This window comes from Podarcis tiliguerta, assembly GCF_965153285.1.
Source record: "Podarcis tiliguerta genome assembly, chromosome: 10".
NCBI classification, from domain to species: Eukaryota; Metazoa; Chordata; class Lepidosauria; order Squamata; family Lacertidae; genus Podarcis; species Podarcis tiliguerta.
The window spans coordinates 15,912,121-15,933,672 of NC_139543.1; the positions used below are offsets into that span (position 1 = coordinate 15,912,121).

At 41.9% G+C, this 21,552-nt stretch overlaps 1 protein-coding gene across 4 annotated transcripts in view; it reads right to left on the minus strand.

Annotated features, from left to right (window-relative positions):
• Window positions 1-21,552, minus strand: part of PLXNB2 (plexin B2) — a 337,649-nt gene that overhangs the window by 48,149 nt on the left and 267,948 nt on the right. For all 4 annotated transcript variants that reach the window (XM_083399241.1, XM_083399243.1, XM_083399242.1 and 1 more), the window contains 5 exons: window positions 21,068-21,160; window positions 19,710-19,788; window positions 11,930-12,084; window positions 8,099-8,247; window positions 6,676-6,784 (listed from right to left, as the gene is read on the minus strand). In XM_083399241.1, coding sequence (XP_083255367.1) covers window positions 6,676-6,784; window positions 8,099-8,247; window positions 11,930-12,084; window positions 19,710-19,788; window positions 21,068-21,160 — 585 coding nt within the window. The remainder of the gene's footprint in view (window positions 1-6,675; window positions 6,785-8,098; window positions 8,248-11,929; window positions 12,085-19,709; window positions 19,789-21,067; window positions 21,161-21,552) is intronic.

Here is a 21,552-nt window from a genome sequence, read left to right on the forward strand (position 1 = left end):
CTGCCCACCTCCTCCAGCCCCGCCAGCAGTGCTGTCCTCCCTAAAAAAAGGTCAACAACTCTGGGAAACGGGGGGCGGGGGCGGCAGAGGGAGCTTTGCACCATGGCACCAGATATGCTTAGGATGGCCCTGGCCAAATCACATTGCAAGGGCCAAATCACATCAATGGTTTTTTAGAAGTGCAAAAGCCTTTTGTAAAATTAACATCTCCCATATTTTGCAATGTATCTTAGCAGAGTATTAACTGGTTCTATAGCTCATCTGAAAACATGATGCAATTAGGCATAATGTTATCTCGCTTTATCTGCTTTACACTTTCACGAACCAGTTTAATCAACTTCAAACAATTAATTCAAAACTTATTCCTCTTCTGTTGTTGTTTTATACAGTGGTGCCTCGCAAGACGAAATTAATTCGTTCTGCGAGTTTTTTTGTCTTGTGAATTTTTTGTCTTGCGAAGCACGGTTTCCCATAGGAAATGCATTGACGGTTTCCCATAGGAATGCATTCACGGTTTTAAGAAAAAGGCGCAAGACGTTTTTGTCTTGTGAAGCAAGCCCATAGGGAAATTCGTCTTGCGAAGCAACTCAAAAAACAAAGAAACTCTTTCATCTTGCGAGTTTTTCGTCTTGCGAGGCATTCGTCTTGCGAGGTACCACTGTATAGCCCTCTCCCAAATTTGCAATATGTTTTGACTAATTGGAACTAACTTCAGCCTTGCCCACAACCCTATCGTCTGTTGTCAGTTCCTTCATGCCTTTTATTCACCAAATTTATCAAAACTTTTATTTAATAGCTGGAATATCATGCACACCACAATCCTGTGTATGTTTACTTAGAAGTAAGCTCCAGGGCAGCCTTAATGTCTCAGTGTTTAAGAACTGTCAAAGTCTTTTCATTTGGAAATGGAATTATGTATGCAGCCTTCAGAATTCAGAGCACCTAATTTAAGAAGTGGCAGACAGCTGCACAAGATTAAAATCCTTGCTCACTTTTACAAAAATGTCAACACCAGGCATCCTACAATATTGGTTTAGGGGTAAAGATAGTCTATGTATGTAGAAATGTGCAACTTTTAGGAGATGTTTTAGATGCTCTTGCAGGAGACACAAGCTTTACATCATAAAAACTTGAGGGAAACTGGAATGCAATACCAGGGAACCGCAAATGGCATCCTTAATGCAAATGCAAGGGAGAGGTGTTTACAAATGTCTCTGTAAGCCCTTACCAATAGCTTACAACCAGCAAGACATCTTGGGGGTAAAGAACTGAATTGCACAAGGGAAACCAGATTCAAACCCTGACTTCATCATGATGTCCACCAAGAGACCTTAGATCAGTCCTACTTGCTCTCAGTCAAGCTACCTCATCACAGGGGTGTGGTGAGGATAACATCGGATAACTCCTCAAGTAAGCAGTTTTGAGGTCTGGGAAGGAAGGGATGGGAGCAACACCAAGGTTGCCATATTTCAAGAAGTAAAAACCAGGACACCCCCATAATTGTTGAGCTTTTTAGGAAAACCTGAAAGATCCAGGACAAAGCACCACCTTTCGGAAATCCCCCACACGCGTCAATTCCGATCCCATAAACTTTAAGGGTCATATAGATTACAAGTTGACCCAAGCAAGAAAAAACAGGGAAGGGCACCTTCATAATATATCTTTAGGCACCAGGCAGAAATGATTTCTCTATAATCTTTGGCTGATTAACATCCTATGGTTTTTTTAAAAAAATGTGCTTGCAGGAGGGGGGGGCATTGTTTTATTTTTGTTTTATGTTCTCGTTTTGTATTTTTATGTTGTGAACTGCCCTGAGGTCTTCAGATGACGGGTGGTATGCAAATTTAATAAATAGTAAGAATAATAATGATAACAACAACAACAACAACTGGAACACACATTGAAAAGCACTCATAAAAGCACTAATTTTTCAGAAGCCCAGGGAAGCAGCACTCTCTGCAGAATACATTTAATGTTCAGCTGGATTGCCCTAGAATGGAACTCAATGCGCTGCAGTGCAAGTCGCAATGATTAACATTTCGCTTTGATATTCAAGAGTACAGCACTCTTATATAAAGCCTAAGGAGCTCTTTTCAATTTTTAATTGTATGTCAGATGGTATTTACTCCCACACTAGAAGCCTGCATTGTCTGTGTGTGTCTTCAAAAGCCATGTTTTCAAAAACTATCGCATGTTGTTGCTGTCTCGTTTTTCCTTACAGCTCCACAGAAAGGAGGCAGCAACCCTTGAAGAATGAAGTGAGGCGCATGCCACGTGAGCTTCTCTTGCACCAGTCCAACAATGAAATGAACAAAAACACTCATAACTGAGAGTGGGAAACATAGATCTAATGCAAAGTCCAGAGGGAGACCTGTGGAATACAGGGTTACATGTATATACCAGCTTCCTCAAAACAGCTGTTAATCAGATGGTTGGTGGGTTGAGCCCTGCCTTCCAGATATATCTGTGGACAGGATTCCTGCATTGCAGGGAGTTGGACTAGATGACCCTCGGGGTCTTTTCAAACTCTAAAATAATCTACGATTCTATGAATTCAGCAGTGAGAGCAGGTGCATGGACACAAATGAGTCATGAGCTGCCCTTACTACAGAACTGGAAGTCCATACCCCATGCACACATGTTGTGTGCGCATTAGAGCCAGGGTGTGTACCCACACCTGCTGAGTTAGGTAGAATAGTTGTAGTCACTTGGAAAGAAATACAGAAACTAATTATATAGGATTTCCCTTTCTGAAATTGTTGTTTTCTGCTGCTCCAGAGAAGCGGACACGGAGCAATGGATCCAAACTACAAGAAAGAAGATTCCACCTAAACATTAGGAAGAACTTCCTGACAGTAAGAGCTGTTCGACAGTGGAATTTGCTGCCAAGGAGTGTGGTGGAGTCTCCTTCTTTGGAGGTCTTTAAGCAGAGGCTTGACAACCATGTGTCAGGAGTGCTCTGATGGTGTTTCCTGCTTGGCAGGGGGTTGGACTCGATGGCCCTTGTGGTCTCTTCCAACTCTATGATTCTATGAAATCCTGGAAAACCAATCAATGGACCAATGTTCTGATTCCATATAAGGCAACTAACTTCTTGTGACCCTAACCATGCACATACACAAAAAACTGGTTACAAAAATTATGCGCATGAAAGAGCCCTTTTGCAACATAAAAAGAAGCACACACATCCTTGTCCTTTTAATATAATCATCTAGTGCTCAGCAAAGCTGCCTCAGCACACCTAATGTTTTCCTTAATGGGCCAATAAAGCAGGCCAATAAAGCAAGTGCTATAAATTTAATGAACGGCGCTTTTTGGAATGAAACTGCACGTTGGGGCTGCATTTGAGGTTTTAAATTTCTTGCTGTTTGGTTAGATAGTGCTGATCTCACAATGAACTAGTTACATCGAGCTGGATTACCAGCATCAAACAGTTTCATATAGTTATAGCTAACCAGATGGTGCAAATCTATTCTTAAAAACGGAACAGCAATGTTTCTTGCTTGGGTCAACTTGAGCTGTTCTCAGTGATTTGTTCAGTTGGGCCAACGCTGAATATGTAGTTCAGAAAAAAATACTGTCCATAATTTGGCATTAAAAGCTGCTACACATAATTCTGGTTTGGCAGAAGCGGCTTAGTCATGCTGGCCACGTGACCCAGAAAAACTGTCTGCGGACAAACATCGGCTCCCTCGGCTAGTAAAGCGAGATGAGCATCGCAACCCAAGAGTCGTTCGCAACTGGACTTAACTCTCAGGGGTCCTTTACCTTTTTACACATAATCTTATTACTTGCGGTGGCTACTCAAAACTACAGGACGTGTGATTATGCATGATCAGCTGCAACATCTGATAGAAAGGTTGCATTCAGAGATGAACATGCTGGACAGATCTGCTGTGAACCTCAGGATTGCACACTATCCCTTCTTCCTCCCACAAAGCAGCAAAGGAAGAGTTTAGAAGCTCGTCTTCTGATAAACTGCCCACAAACAATGCCCACAGGTGATCTCAGAAACAAAGGAAGTTAAGACAACATAATACACACTAGATTGCCTGGTTTAAACTTCAGCTGCTGCGACAAAGCTGTAAAGGATCATGTCATGCTTCTGGAGATTTGAGCACCTAGCGCTCATAGGAATCTTAATCCCTAGTGTGAAGTGGTCTGTCTCTTCATGTAATAAGAAAGGCAAACCAAGTGAGAGGATGGCAGTATTAGCAACACTTTTAACTAGTTAAAATAGTTTAATGTGCTGGTGACTGATGCTGAAATTGCAGGCGCTTTGCTCTTTCCCTGCTCCTGCTGTGAAATAAGCTATGGTCTGGGTTAGTGTTGCAGACAAATTTCAGGAGTTTGCTTCCCCCAAACAAACCTTAAGTGGTAAGCCAAGAATAAACCTTGGTCACTGTTTACGGTTTGTTTGGTAAGAATCAAAGCATGACCTTAGGTTCAGCGGTAACGCTAAGCTTGTTTGCAAGTGAACAGTGAGTGGCCTGTGATTTCAGAAGCAGGCAGTAGCACACTACCTGTTCGTACAGTTTATTTTAACTATGGTTTAACGTGACACGCAAACCAGGCCACTCAGTGCTACAGAGACTGATTGATGATACTTGATGTTCTTGTATACTGGGTGTGTAAAACCAATGGGGAAGTTAGGGCAGAGAGGGGGGGAAATATTATCTCTTCTTTCTGCCCAGTAAAAAAACAGCAAAGTTTTCAGTAAAATGTAGTTAGTTGTGTCATGCTTCATATCCTAATTCTATGGACCAAAGGAAATGTAAGTTATGGCATGATGACCCTACAGATTTCAGACACGAATTGTTATCCTGGTGTCCATTTACAGACGCACCTCCAAGGTAAAAGTGGAGGCGGTCAAAGAATGTCCATCTCCTTTTAAGAATAAAATTATCTATTCCTCTTCTAGCTGGGTGAGAGGAGGGGGAAAGAAAATATAATTAGCCGAGAATTGGTGTGAAAAGTCAGAGGGAGGAAAAGAAACTACCCATAGCTTGGTGACCTCATTAAATTAACAGTTCAGTTCTTTCTTTTCCTCTTACATTGCATCTTCCCAGTAACTGTAAGGGATTTTTTTAAGCTAAAATGCAAGTTATGCTTTTCAAGCCAAAAATCTTTAACAGCTGTCATTTTGGAATGCTAAAAGAATGGAGATCCTGGAAGAAGAAAGAGTCACATGTAACTCCACAGTAATGAAAATTAGAAATGCAATGCTGCTATTATTATTAATAGCAAGAGCTAGAATTACACGGTGGAAGTCTCACATGCTGCAAGCTGCCCACTCCTGCCATGGACCGGCAATACAGATTTGGCATGCATGCCCCTTGTTTTCCAATTCTGGCCTCGCATTCTACAAATATCCAACTCCTTCCTTCTTGTGACTTGACCACATCCACTTCCTCTATGTGGTTATTCAGCGTGAAAGCTGAAATAGCCCAGGCAGAAAAATGAATCCTCAAGAGAATAACCTAACCTTGACTTTCCATATGACACATTTCACTAGTTTTGTTTTAAATACCAAAAGTGACAGCTGAATTTAAAAATAACCCTGTACATTGTATCTATCCATGTATACTTACCTACGCCTTACAAGCACTATAAGGTCCTGTGAAGGTGGCTAACTGTATCTCTCACATGACTTACATCATGCTGTCTGTGCCAGAGACTCTATTTATGGAATTAAGCAACCCAACTGAAAATGTTTTAGGATTTCTACTATCATTAGGTACCGTTCAGTGACTATGCATCCATTCTCCCCATTAAGATTACTGGTTCAGCAGAGCTGTTTCTTGAAGTATGGCCCATTTCAAAGCCAAATATGTTTTTCTGAAGGTTGGCTGAGGATTCAAGCAGGGGTGTTCAACTATGCCAGCCACCCCTGCTTGGATTGCTGTAAGCTGAACTGAGGCAGGGACAACCCACCCTCCCCTAATCTTGTCCCTTGCGTCTCTCTGCACCTTTAGTTGTCCACTGGATGCTACTCCTCTCTCAAGGCAAAACCCAAACCTCACTTTGGGTTAGGAGGGCAGTTTCAGCCAGTGCATGGCTTCCAATGAAGACTCTAGCAGGCTGCCTATCCAGTGGAAAGTGATGCACAGAGCACCTTCTTCTATTGTGCAATTTGTGGATTACAAACTCCAAAGCCCTGGCTGTAAATGATGCTCTGTGCATCATTTGCTCTTACCTGGGCAGCCCCCCAGGACCCTCCAGTCTTCCCTGGCTATCTATACAAGCTACTAACACATCCTCCTTCCCCAAGGTGGGACTTCTTTGCCTTGGAAGAATTGGGTGAAGTAGCAGGCAGACGATGGCTTGAAGCTGTGTCCCTTGAGCATAAAGTCAAATGTCCTAAGAGTCCCTTTGTGACTGGATTAGCATTAGACCTTTAAGGGGTGGAAGCATGTTTGGATGAGCACAAGGCTGCCCAGCCATCTCTTTTCTGTCTTCTGTAGTACAGGTGCTGTATCCACCTTATTTATAACAGGCCGTCTCTCTATTATATTTAGTAGACTTAAGCATTCTGTTTCAGCAGAACCTCCAAGGTTCCAAATGAAGGAATAAAAACCAATGCACTGTTTATACACTTACGTTTGACCCAGTGAAAAATGGAAAACAAGATACTATGTGTTAAATAAGGTAAGCTATTGACAAGGACAGACTCACCTGATATGTAAACTGCACTTCGTTTGTTGATCTGCCTTGTTGTCCATTTACATCAACTTCAATTTCACCTTCTTTTGCTTCTGGCACGCTTCCAACCTCACATACAATCCTAGTTGGAAACAAGGCAAGCTTGTACATAAAAGATCTAAATTGATATATATTTCCTGCAGTCCATTCTTAAATAAAATAAAATCTAACAATTAAATAAGACACCATTACAGAAGCCTCAAAAGTAATACAAGGTGGAATAAACTAGAATCAGTCACACAAATGATTTTAAATCTATGGGAGAAGATCACACTCAAGCCTTCATTATGTAGAAACCATTAAAAAATGGCACGCCATTCCTTTTCACAAGATGAATTTACAGGTTTATTTCTCAAAGAAATAGAAAAACCCAGACTCACACCTTGATTTCCCCATCGGAGGTGCATTCCCACCCCCACCGGATGGGGTTTTTTTTTTGGGGGGGGGGCAGATGTATTCTGCAACATGTCACATCAGTGATGGATTTATATGGAACCATTCGCACATCTCTTTATTTTACTAGTTCTGCAATACTTCCTCAATACTACTGCATTATTGCCATCTGGGGGACACTCATACGCTACAGCACAACAATGGCAGGATAGAACACCCCACCCCCTGAATGTTTGCATTGTGTTACAGGGTTTTAGTAGGAAGCTATGGGACAAGTACTGATGGGAACCAAAGACAGTCTCACCAACACAAAATGTTTTGCAGGTGCAAACAGAATTGAAAGCATATAACTGCCCCAATACCATCATGAGCACAAATCATCATGAATGCACACTAACAGGATACCTGAATGCCTAACATTTGCCAAACCGAATTAAAACATTTCCAATGTTCATTTTAGAGATGTGTTTTAAAAATGAGCATAACAAAACTACCTGTTCATAATATTTGTGTACAGGATTACAAAAAGGGGTGGGTGGGGTGTTTTTTTTTTAAAAAAAAAATGTGTGCAAGGTTGTAAATGTTTAATATATGAGACTTTCCTGCAGTGACACCATTGGAAATGTAAGCTGCATGAGATAACTTACAAATGCCTCCAGTTCAAATAAATTAGTACATAATTGAGTCTGGATAAGCAACAAACGAGTTAGAGCTGTTAGATCATAAATATAAAGGTGGCTGTTATTACAAGTCTCTTACATAATTACATGTATAAAGTACAACAGAATAAGCATAAACATTGCAGTTGTCTCTAGAATTACAGCTAAACACATTAAATAGTTGCAACTCATTACCATACAGAAATGCTCAAGAAGTTATATATTTAAAGCAAACAACTGCCATTTTTGTCAGGACAGTTGTTTTATTTCACATTTCTATGAACCTGCAGCAAATAGATAAAAAACAAACAAACTGGCATTCAGGACATCAGACAATTACTTACTTGGTAGAAACAGAGTAGAATTGTTCTCTAAATATACATTCAGTGCCTGCCACTGTTATACTTTTGACATCTTCAGCATTTATGCCCAAATTAGATCCCATTATGGTCAACAAAATTCCACCGCTCAGTGGTCCATTACGTGGTTCAATCTGAGCATAAAGAAAACATACTTAAAAAGTCACAACATCATTTTAATAACCGACCAGCAGCTTAAACAGTAAGTTCACAGACTGAGGAATACAAGTGGTCTGGGGTTTAAATTTGAGTTTTGGCCAGAAATCTGGAAAATTTCAATTTTTATTCTGGTTGTAGTGGATGGGCATGCAAACTCTGAGATTATATATCAGTTGAACCCTACCCCAAGTGGCAAGGGTGGTTAGGATCTAAAATCTTGACATTTTAACCCTATTTGTGCAGTTTTTGGAATAAGGAGTTCTTGCCCTTTGTCAGCTAACAAAACCTGACTAGCCTTAGAAGTAATTCAAGTTTAGTCTGCCACTGTATAATAGCTACAGTTCAATTATTTTTTTCAGAACACTTTTGTTGCTCTAACACCCTCCCAAGACCCACAGGCATATATCCATGCACAGATGGTTTGTCTTTGTTCTCCACATAACTTTATATCTGTGTTAAAAGCGTACAGTGAGAACTCAACACATTCCTCTGCACCAAAAGGGGCATTTATCACCCTGGCAAGTTTTCAGAACCACCTCTTTTGACTCTAGAACAATAGTTTTTGACCCACGCTGGAGGAATGGCAGATGAAAGTCATGGACTACATGGAATCCGCAGAAATGACTGGCAGAATCAGAGACCAGGGAGAAGAGACGGTGGAGGAAGATTGGAAGAAATTTAAAGACTATTTACAGAAACACTACAAGATTAATGAATGTTAAAATAACACCAGATTGAATGTATAAGGTTATTGGAGTAAAACTTTAAGGATCAGAAGACCCAACATCTTAAGTTCTAAGCATTGAATAAGCTATATTAAGACATTCAAATCAGAAAGGAGGTTAATTATGACAGAGGGAAGGGATTTGTTGTTTAATTGTATGAATTGGAATACAGGGAAGGGAGACTCGGGGAAGTCAGAGAAGCAAGTTAATGCAAGATCAATATGAAAATAAGATTGTTTTTATTTCTGTTGTTTGTAGTATGTTATGTTTGTGTAATTCTGTATGTTTTTGGTGTATTGTTTGTTGTTTTTGTTTTGCTTTGTCGTCTTTTATGCAAAATCGAATAAAATATTTATAAAAAAAACAAACAAACAAAAAAATAGAACAATAGTTTTTGTACTGTTGTCAATGTGGACACCTTGGAGCATTTAGGTACTTCCTGAGAGCAAAGATATTTTATATCCTACAAAGTACTCAACTGAAACATCAAATTGGTTTTTCTAAGAACTGTAAGGTAGGGCGCTGCAAGCCTTTGTGTTTAGGCAGGGGGAAAAACATCTGCTTTACAAGAGTTTCATGTCCTAGGGGTATATTGAAGACTCCCATTGATATTTGTTTTTCCCCTTTAAGGAGAACAATGCACGGTTTTTTAAATATAAGATTTTACTATGAGGATGTATTGCAACAGAATTATACCTGTTAAGGGACTGTGGTAAAAGGAGAGCAGTGCAGAGTGCCTAGGGATGCAGATCAGGAATGGCCAACTGTGATAAAGAAATACCGTATTTTTCGCCCCATAGGACGCACTTTTTCCTCACCAAAAATGAAGGGGAAATGTGTGTGCGTCCTATGGAGCGAATGCAGGCTTTCGCTGAAGCCTGGAGAACGAGAAGGGTCGGTGCGCACTGACCCCTCTCACTCTCCAGGCTTCAGGAAGCTATCCACAAGCCTTGGGAGCCTGTGGGAGTTCCTGCTGGGCTCCCAAGGCTTGCGGACAGCAGCCTGCATCCCGAAACCTGGGGAGCGCAGAGGAGTGCACCCTGGGCTTCGGGCAGCTCTCCGCAACCCTTGGGAGCCCGGCGCGACTTACCGCCGGGCTCCCTAGGCTTGCGGATAGCAGCCTGTTCTGGGGGCTGGGGTCGGGGGAAGCTCGGGCTTCCCCCGACCCAGCTCCGCGCCTGGGGGGGAAATAATTTTTTTTCCTTTATCCCCCCCCCCAAAAAAAACTAGGTGCACCCTATGGGCTGGTGCACCCTATGGGGCGAAAAATACGGTAGTGGCAATCCCCAGGCCAAAGATAGGCCAAACAGATTTGCACAGAGCTTCTGATCTCCCTTTTCTAACTGGCATCCCTCCCTGCACTGAGGATGAACTTCAGAGGACGCTGAGGCCTGCCTTACTGCCTCTGTCCCTGAGAACCTGAATTTTCCATTCCATTGGGCTCCAGATGCAAAAAGTCTGTGAAAGAAGGCGGGAAATGATAAAAATTCTGGCAGTCTGAGATCCAGCAACACTGTAGAGCTTTCTGTGGACTTTCTGTGGCCTCTTCTGTTATGCGGCTGCCTACTCCTCAGAAATCCCAATTGCCTTTTTGGAAAAAAAAAGACCCGAGAGCCAACAATTTTTTACTGTAAAATGTCAAGTCTAACGCTCTTCCCAATATTATAAAATCAATAACAAGCTGCATCATTTCAAATACCTGACGGAAAATGGAATTCTACTATACTTTATTACAACACCGGGTTATAACTATTATATATAGCATTCCTGCCTAGAGTAACACCTAGCATTTCATCCAGTTTATAACTGTGTTGTGGTTGCTTAAAGAACCCAATGGTGTCTCCTTTTAATAGAAAAAAACACTGAAACATTTATTTAGTTGAGTGAACTAACTCTGAAGCAGGTTCCTAACAGGCAGAGATACCTTTTGAGGTACCACTCTGCTTACAAATGTTCCTTTTTAATGTTCTGCTACAAATTTAGAACTGTGGAACTAGTTAGATAAGCTGAAGGCCGAAGGATTGCCACATGTCCTCTTTTCCCAGGGCACGTCCTCTTTCTTATGATAAGAGAGTTGCCATAGAGATCCATAGTTAAAAGCAGATGTCGGTGAATGTGTCCTCTTTTTTCTCTTCAAAAAAATGGCAACCCTAGACTTGTTGAACTAAAGCTCTTTGAAAAGCCAGAAAATGTAAAAAGCAATCTGGGCAGAACAAGGTATGTAAGGGGTGAAGCTGAAGACTCTCCTGTCTAACCGTAACTGTTTTAACACAATGCCTGAATAATGTAATTGTATTAGTCTGGCTTTCTACCTTATCGTCACTAGCTGCTAGCAATGTACAGTGATGATTCTATCATCTCACACACTGGGCTGTTCAGATGCATTCTTGGCTTTGTTAAACAGAGATTGTTATGTCTGAACCAGCTTATTGGGTTAAATCAGATGCTATGAGGAAGTATGGAGAGCAAAGACAGACCAGCAGTATGTTCACACATCTCGTAAAGTTCAGCCCCTTAGTGGTACAGGAAATATAATGGCATGCCTCCTTCCTTAGCTCCTCTGGTGACACAGAGACTCTCTTGTGCCAATAATACCCCTTCCTGGGATCTGAGACAATACAGGCAAGGCAAGAAACCATGCTATGAACTCTTCCCATGTAACCTAGGAGCAGCCTGCCATTACAGCACTACTGGAAGACACTCCTAGGATATAGGTATGAAGCCTTTTCCTTTTGGTTTGTTTTGTCAAAAAGCCAGTTCTAATGCCCCGCGAGGACAGTGATTATTCACCATCTGGATCTTAAAGAAACAGACACGAGTCTCTTTACTACGGGACTTCACAAGTTTGCAACAGCTCCTCAGAATTCCATATATGCTTTGCAAGCTGACTTGAGTGGACTTCATGCGATGTTATGAATGATGCAGAAATTACCATAGTAATGACTGGAGGAGGGCAGGTGGTAGTGGGAGCAGCACACCGGCCAGTGTAAACACAGCTGTCGTCACACCAGACACACCGATACGCAGGATTAGCTGCGAGACACAAGCTGCAGTCATTCCGACCATAGGAACAGCTGTATAGAGTCACTGTAAAAATGGAAAACAAATCATATACATGTTTCTAGCGCCAGTTACTATTACACCACTCAGAGAAATTCAAACCCACATGAATCTTGAGGTGCATCCAACAGGGCAGCATCATTAAGGTACAATCATGGTACTCACAAATACCACAATCTGTGATTAGCCACCAATTCAGCTGCTTGGGGAAATAACTGCGGCAGGAGCACTGGCGGAGGAACGGGAGTGCAGAGGGAGCAGACCGCCCATGGCACCACTATTCCAGTAGGGTGCCATTGCAGCGCCCCCCAACAGGTGTGCACCCCCCCTTGTGCCACGCCCTCAGAGGCAGCGCGTCACACCCCCAGAATGCATGCCACGGCCCCACCTGCTCTCCACCTCCGGTAGCAGAGCATGCAGCTTAGCTTTGCCACTGGGCAGGAGCAGCCCTGTTCTCCTAGCCTGGACATTGTCATCTGCTCTCGAATCTGATCCTGGGTGGAGGAGGAAGGTGAGTGTTGCTTTTTGCAAAAATGTGAGAACTGCCATGGACGGAGGAACGCAACTCAACAAGCCTCCTCCTGAGAGTATTCCAACTGCCACCAGATCAGCTCTCCAAGAACTGTGCAGAAGCCATTTTTTCCTCTTCCGTCCTGCCTACCCTGTCCACACACCCCAGGGCATTTTAGAATGTAGACTTGAGGGCATGGGGCTCCCTCTCTATTGCTTTCTGTAAGCTGCTCTGGGAGCCCCTCCTTTTTCTGTGCAAAAGGCATAGAAAGGAGCATAAATGCTGCAAATAAATAACGAATGAGCGACTCAATCAATCTTCGCATCTCATCACCTTTCTGACTTTCAGTAATGTACTTAAGTGTCTTAGCCACACAGCTTCATCAAATTATTGATACATTAATGCATTCTTAATGATTACTGTAACTTGCAGAGGAAAGTAAGATAATGGGGGCGGAAAGCAAAATAATGGGGCCCTTCAGTTTTGGTTTTATTGAATTCAGTGGCCTAACCAAGCTCATGCACAGACAGACCACCAGATCTGGGGTTGGAAAGAAATTTTGTGCAGATCAAAGTGGGAGGAGACCCTGGAAGCTTTGTTGTTGTGTTGCCTTCCTGTGCAGCGCAAGTGTGGACTCCTATGCTTCAGCCATCTAGTGATACAGTGGTAGCTTGGGTTACATTCGCTTCAGGTTACAGACTCCGCTAACCCAGAAATAGTACCTTGGGTTAAGAACTTTGCTTCAGGATGAGAACAGAAATTGCACGCTGGCGGTGTGGCGGCAGCAGGGGGCTCCATTAGCTAAAGTGGGTGCTTCAGGTTAAGAACAGTTTCAGGTTAAGAACGGACCTCCAGAACGAATTAAGTTCTTAACCCGAGGTACCACTGTACTTGCTTAGCAGATTAGCCTTTTCGCAGATTAGCACATTTTTCCCCCTGAACTGTCAGGACGGCAAATGGCGGACAGTTCTACCTTAGGGCAGGGGAACTGAAAAATAAGTGACTAGAAGAAGTTCCTTTGTTAACAGTAGATTTAGATCTAGCTGAGATGTTATTTCAAATGAAATGAACATGGGTTGATGGGCAATGAGAGTTGAGGGGTACTATGTTTAGAGGTTTTTCAATATGCAAGTTCATTCTTGTCTGGAGAGCTTCCTAATCAATCTCAGATGTCTGGAGCAAAAACAGATAGCTATTCATAGTTAACTTTAAGATAAACAGACCACACGAAAGTCTACAACTTATTGTTGTGCCGTGAAAAGCAGAATTCAGACAGCGTAGTGCAATAATATATATTCATATACACGCCAAGATGGTTCAACTTATGCCTCCACCCAAGGAGTTCTGGAGCAAGGACCAAAGGTTGATGGATGGGGTCAGAGACCAGGATTGGGAGGGCACTGGGGAGCACTGGAACCATGATAAAGGATGCCCTGCCACTTCTGGTTATCATGGCCATGAATCACAAAGGAAAACAGAGCGCCTCTTAAGCCTGTAACAGCTTTGTGTTCACTGAGGGGTACAGTTAAGAACGGAATTTGTAATATCTGGAGTCCTTCTGAGATCCAAGCCATACTCCACACATGACTGAAGAGCATCATGGCCTAATTCCAGAACACGCAGAATAAATCCAGGGTGCTGTATAATTAGGACCATGAACCAAGTTGGAAGCAACGACTCTCAAGCCTTCGTGTCTGAGCACGTTTTCGATGGGCAGTCAGATCACCAACTTAACTGGAAACAATTAGAGCTCAAGTTTACTAACTATAACATTTTAGTTCTAAGTAGCGGGTGGCACTGTGGGTTAAGCCACAGAGCCTAGGGCTTGCCAATCAGAAGGTCGGCGGTTCGAATCCCCGCGACGGGGTGAGCTCCCGTTGCTCGGTCCCTGCTCCTGCCAACCTGGCAGTTTGAAAGCACATCAAAGTGCAAGTAGATAAATAGGTACCGCTCCAGCGGGAAGGTAAACAGCATTTCCGTGCGCTGCTCTGGTTCGCCAGAAGCGGCTTAGTCATGCTGGCCACATGACCCAGAAGCTGTACGCTGGCTCCCTCAGCCAATAAAGCGAGATGAGCACCGCAACCCCAGAGTCAGCCATGACTGGACCTAATGGTCAGGGGTCGCTTTACCTTTACCTAACTAAAAAACAAACAAACCTGAATATAAGGGGGGCTCCCTTCTGATTATTTGGCTCAACAAAGCTATAATTAACCTTCCTGACTAGCACGGGAGGAATGGGAAGGAGTCCTCAGAGTTGACAATTTTGGAATAACTCACATTACGCTAAAAAACAGTTACAGTGCATTACTGTGTTCTGAAACCAGTCTTCTTTACAAATAGCACCCACTTGCTCAGCATGACCCACTGTGTTTATTCAAAGTAGTTAAACTTGCTAGCTGAGCAGAAGCTTGCTTATTTATTAAATGTGAATCAGAAACTTGGGTTCTGTTTCCTTTTTGTTGCTTGCTGACCCATTCAAGGTAATACGCTCGTATACATGATGCTGAGCAGCAAGACTTCAATGCTTGTCCTGCAATCAAAGACTAACTGGATGGAAAAATGAACAAGGTTGACCAGGGCTGGTCAAGGCACTGACCGCCAGAGACTAAGCACAAGATGGCAATCCTTCCTGTAATGTGCAAGAGCTTACCAGACTGGTAGCTGAATCTTCTGGAAACAGGACTGAGGGTTGTCCTGCTCAGAGCAGACCCACTGAAAATAATGGGCACAACTAAATTAGGTCCATTAGTTGAAATGGGTCTAGTCTGGGTACAGTGGTACCTTGGGTTAAGTACTTAATTCGTTCTGGAGGTCCGTTCTTAACCTGAAACTGTTCCTAACCTGAAGCACCACTTTAGCTAACGGGGCCTCCTGCTGCTGCCGCGCCACCGGAGCACGATTTCTGTTCTTATCCTGAAGCAAAGTTCTTAACCTGAAGCATTATTTCTGGGTTAGTGGAGTGTGTAACCTGAAGCGTATGTAACCCGAGGTACCACTGTACAGTGGTACCTCAGTTTATGAACTTAATCCGTTCCGGAAGTCCGTTCTTAAACCGAAATCATTCTAAAACCGAGGTGTGCTTTCCCTAATGAGGCCTCCCGCCACCAGTGCCCTTCCACTGTTCAGATTCCGTTCTTAGACCGAGGTAAAGTTCACAAACTGGGACACTACTTCGATTCAGTTCGTAAACTGAATTGTTCGTAAACAGGACTGTTCTTAAACCAAGGTATCACTATATAACTTAGTGGGATACAGCCATGTATCCTTTGCTGCCATAGGCTGGCTTAGGGGGTTTTGTCAGGCTGTATGGCACACACACATTTGTCTTCAGACACCCTCCTGTCACTGCCTCAGTATATCTAATGGCAGGGCCAGCCCTGACCTTAACAGTTTATGCTGAGCCTACAAGGCTAGCATATTGGGGCTGGAAAAGAGAACTCGTGTTAACCAATGTGATATGGCAATTAAACTGCGAAACCCACATCCCCCAAATTATTTTCCACAAAGATACCAACTTCAACAGATAGGAAATATTTTTTTAAAGAGCAAGAAAAGGAAGAATAAATGTTTTCTCTCTCCTGATTTATCAGCTAAAATATGAAAAAAAGGCTCTGCCTTTCTTAGCCTTACGCTAATAAGATTATTAACTGAATGCTTGAAATTAAGATTCTATAACATTTAAAGAGGCTCTTTATTTAAATGCATATTAGAATGTTTCCGCCCAAGTGGTATACCACTATATATGTGTGTGTGTGTGTGTGTGTGTGTGTGTGTAAGAGGGAGGGAGAGAGAGAGAGAGAGAGAGAGAGAGGGAGAGAGATTTTTCAAATACTTCTACGGGCCAGTGCCCCAAATCATTTAAGTGCCTAGGAATATGGGGTTAGCCTGAATTCCAGAACAGTGAATTTGTCAATCCATAACCCCTCAAGCCATCGTCATGCCCTGCTATGATCTCTTTTTATAGATGGTGTTAGGGTTGCCATATTTCAAAAAGTGAAACTCCAGACACAAAAGTTGAAGTTTTTTTAGTCTCCCACCCAGAAAAGAGTTTTTGAACTATTTTTAATGAAATTTGCCAAAATCTACACTTCTAACATGGGCTCCCATACGTCCGGATTTCCCCAGACATTTCAGCGATTTCCACCCAGACACTGTTTATGAGGGACAAACACTGTGTAAGTCCAGAAAATTACAGACATATGGCAACCCTAGATGGTGTGAATATGTATAAGCCAAAGACTGATGGTGGATACATGCTTTTGAGGGAAGTTATTTGTTGTATTTTGATTCTGGCTAAAGAATGTGCATTCACACATTCCACATCTGAAGCGAGCAGTAAGGTACTATTGGTTTGACTCAGAAAACAGACTGATGGAATTCAATTTCAGAATTCTGGATTTTTTTTAAAGTATACCAGCAGCTAACCAGCAAGACTGCTATGTCTGACCTAATTGATTCAATTTATATTTTTCATCTATATGTGGAGAACTGAAAACAACGTCTGCGTCTGCAAAAACCAGCACTCAAACTGCCTCCAAATTAGATTTGTAATGTATTGAAAGGCAAGCTCTCCAAGTCACGCACAATACAGTGGCGGAGCTCAAAGTGTTAATCAGTTTCGTTACTGATCAGGTTGTTAAATGTACCAGCAGCAAACCAGCCATTAGATTCCAACCCTTATCCATCATCTTTAGGTACTAGCTGTGAAACCATTGATAGAACAGGACAAAGGATAAAAGGGATATATTGGATTTCATACTGCTCTAAGTCTCCAGTGGCTATAAAAATACATTAAATGCCAATGCTACTTGGTATTCTCTAAATGTGTTACAGAAAGAAAGGATTCATTTATATTTGGAAATTCAATAATTGCTCACCTTCTCTGTAGTAGCGACCAGAACGACCAAAGTAACTATCTTTCAAAGTGTGGTGCACTTAAATTCAGCTCTATTAAGGGCCCGCAAATGGCAAGAAAGTGAGAAGGGGAATTGGGACACCACTAGTACAAAAAGGTTCTTCTTCCCCAGTTCTTTTCTGCTTCTGCTTTTCATAGTAAACCACAGAGATGAACGCGGGCAGAATGGACATAAAATTAAGCTGCGCCCTGCTGATACCAACCAGACTATGAACATTAATCAATTAAAGAGAGGGAGAGGGAGAGGGAGAGGGAAAGTGTATATATAACATATGGATGGATGACTTTGGGAATATAACAGAGCATCACTCATTTGTTAAGATGGGAAGTGTTTTAAACGAAAATATCGTCTAGTCTAGACTAGGGTGGGATGACAGTCAATTTCTGGTCCATGCCAATTTTGTATGTGCTCATTCATAACTTTGTTCCATCTCATTTCTGCAATCTTTTTTTTCTAAAAACTGCAATATTCCTATTCTACTTTTCCCATATAGTATTCATTTGAGTAAACCACCCTAAAATGCACATTATGTTACGTTTTCTGAGCTATGTCACAAAATTTGGAGAGATGCAAAAACTCAAGGATAATGGCAATCCAATCCAATCCACATATTAGTTTGGGAACTGCAAATCAGGTTGATTCGCTTAAAACGAAAGACTGGACAAAATCCTCAAGCATCCCTAGTCTTGACCTATAATGTTTAGAACCCGTCCTGTAAATCTTTCCATTTATTCCAGGTTACTCCTGCTTGAATATGGCTGAGCAAAAATGGATAAGGTTGCCAGTGTGCTATTCAAATGTAGAAACACTCTGCAGTCCTTACTGGAAATGCCATATCAAATGCATTCTAGAATATCATTTGTCTTTTATGTGGCCACAATACATTAGAGGTTTGCAGTAATTCTATACAGGAAGATGATGTATATTGTTTGGGTGGGAGATATTAGCATTATAGGAAAAGAGGAGAGGTCTTGAACAATGATTTTCATTTGCAACATCCATTAAAAAGTAAATCTATTAAATACAATACCTAAAGATTGATTTGCAGCCGTGCAAGATTGATCAGCACAGCCAACATTAGTTATAAGTGTCACTGAGTCACAGTAATAAGCAAAAGGATTACTAAAAAGCATTTGGAAGGTCATGCCTGGTTTCTTTCTAGCATAATTAGTCATTGTGTGTGGACTTCTCTGCCTGCCAGGAAACACACTGGTCGCACTGGGCCTCTGCGTGGACAAAAATAGTTGCAACATTGGGACTGTAATCAGAAAAAAGCCCAAAGCTAACTACAGTGGCACCTCGGTTTAAGAACAGCCCAGTTTACGAACGATTCAATTTACGAACTCTGCAAAACCAGAAGTAGTGTCCCAGTTTGCAAACTTTACCTCGGTCTAAGAACGGAATCTGAACGGTGGAAGGGCACTGGCAGTGGGAGGCCTCATTAGGGAAAGTGCACCTTGGTTTAAGAACGGTTTTGGTTTAAGAGTGGATTTTTGGAATGGATTAAGTTCGTAAACCGAGGTACCACTGTAACTGATCTAAAGCAGCAAAGGGGCAGAAGCAATAGCAGCAGCACAGAAGAGCAAGTCTTGGCTGACTCTAAATGGAGTGACAGCATTTGACTCTAGAGAAAAAAATGTGGCCATTTATTGACATGCTTGATGCAAAGCTTTTGATTAAATCCGTACTGTGGTCTTGAGATCTGACCACTTTTGCAGAGATGCTTCATAACTTGGGAGAAATTATCAGAAAACTTGAAGGATGGATTATTGGGTGGGTGGGGGAAAGCTTTTTCATACCCAGCAAGCAAGCCAAGACAATACATATTTAAGTTCACAACAGTAATATTCATTGCCTATTCAAGACAACATTATTCAGATATATTTTTTTAAGCTGATGGATTGCTAATTACAGTCAAACCTTGGTTCCTGAATGGCTTAGTTGCTGAACAAATCAGCTCCCGAACGCCGCAAATCCGGAAGCAAGTGTTCCGGTTTGTGAACAGTTTTCAGAAGCCAAATGTCTGATGTGGCTTGAGTGCAGCAGGTTGGAAGCTGCGCCTTGGTTTTCAAACAGTTTTGGGAGTTGAATGGACTTCCGGAACGGATTAAGTTTGAGAACCAAGGTGCCACTGTATGCAATGATTGGAACAGTGAAATGCTTTAAAAAGTGCACATATAAGATTTTGGTACTTTTAATTTCCCCTTCCTGTACTATGCACTTACCAATCAATTTGCTATCAATCTTGCCTTGATCCGTCTTAATGTATAAGCTAAGTGGTAGTGTTTCGTTTTCAACATGACTCTGAAGGGAGGGGAAAAGACAATGGTTATCTCTGTTAGAAATCATCTTATATCTTACCTCACTCATCCCAAATCAAGTAGCTACCTACTTCCAAGGTCATATTGTGATAGCTGTATCTTCAAAATGATGGCACAAATAACAACAACCACATACTTCTACTAGGAGATGCATTCATACGATTATAACACTTGTCAGAACAACGATAGTTGTAACCTTTCCAAAAGAATGGGAAACAGATGAATGTAACAGAAAATGATTATATATATGTGTGTGTATATAATAATATCTCATTTTCAAAAGGCACATGAACGGGAAGTGCAATGTTTAGTCATGTTTGCAGTGGGTGTTAAACAAATGTATCTTTCAAAGAGCTGTGAAAAATGTGAACACAAACACATATAAATGGCTTTCATTCTAAAAGTACAGGATGCATTAGTGGCAACCACAGCAAATCGCCCTCTCCCCATGAGCAAATGAGCAAATTTTAACAATCCTGTTGTGTCACTTATGCGTTTGTCCAAAGTATAGATATATTTTTGACTGCCTCAACAAAAGTGAATGACAAAAATCTCATCAAGATTCACCAGCCAAGGCCAACAATCTCAACAACAGCACAGATCTTATCATTTCTTTATCTTAGGTCTATTGTTATGTACTGATGTTCTCACCCTGGGCCAGCAGGGGGATACTGTAGATAGTTATGCAAATGAAGGATCAAAAGTAACGTTCAGTGATTGGATAGTTTGTATGCAAATGAAGCATCAAAAAGTGACGTTCTGTGATTGGTTAGTTTTAGAAAGTTGCAACAGTTACAATTGTTCTGGAGCTCTATATAAGCAGGCTGACTGAGCTCCTCAGTCAGTTCTGTTAGAACAGCTTAGAAATAAAGAGCTGCTTTGGAAGAATCGCTGTGTCATCTGATATGTTGGCCCACAACTTAACATCTATCACCAACATCAAGTCATAGCCAGTTTGTTTCATCTCCATCCTCATAGTATATTGGCCAGCCCAACAAAATGGGACAATGGCTTATGTGCCTGATAGTCAACATTAAGCCAGTACTCAAGAGTTTAGATGTAATGGGAAACTTTGGCTTAACGAAGCCGATATCTCTGTGTCAAAGCTGGCAGCGGAGGGAAGGAGAGAAGTCTGAACACAACCAACATGTTGACTGTAGGAGGTGGAAAGGTGAGCTCATTGCTGAATGTTGCTCAGCCTTGAAGAAAGCAAGAGAGAAAGTGATCTGTGAGCACCCCACCCCACAATTTCTGATATTTACCGGTTGGATTTGGAAAAAGAAAGTTCCATCAGACGCTTTTTCCACTTTGGTCTCAAACTGAATGTGGTTATTTCCAATTCTGAAATCGCTACCCTGTAAGAGAAAGATATTGGACTTAGAATACCAGCACTAGGCAAACAGTAGTTTCACTGAGCAGCTCTGGCAAAAAACTAGATCAAACTGACAGCCTTAATCATTAAACTGTGGCAATCACAACTATAACACAGATAATGTAGGCTCTTTAGGCGGGACTTTACAACATTTTCTGATGCTCTAAATAGATTACTCCAAACAATTTTTAATCAAAAAGAGATGGAAAACATGCAAAACATTTCCTCTAAGTGCTTTTCCAAAGGCAGGGGAAGGCAATATTAAGGCCCCAAATCTCATCCTTACTTCTCAGAAAAATCACTCCACAGGGAGCTCACAACTTTGGGGAACAGCCTTGGTGGACTGTGGCTTGATCTCGCCAACCCATTTTAAGG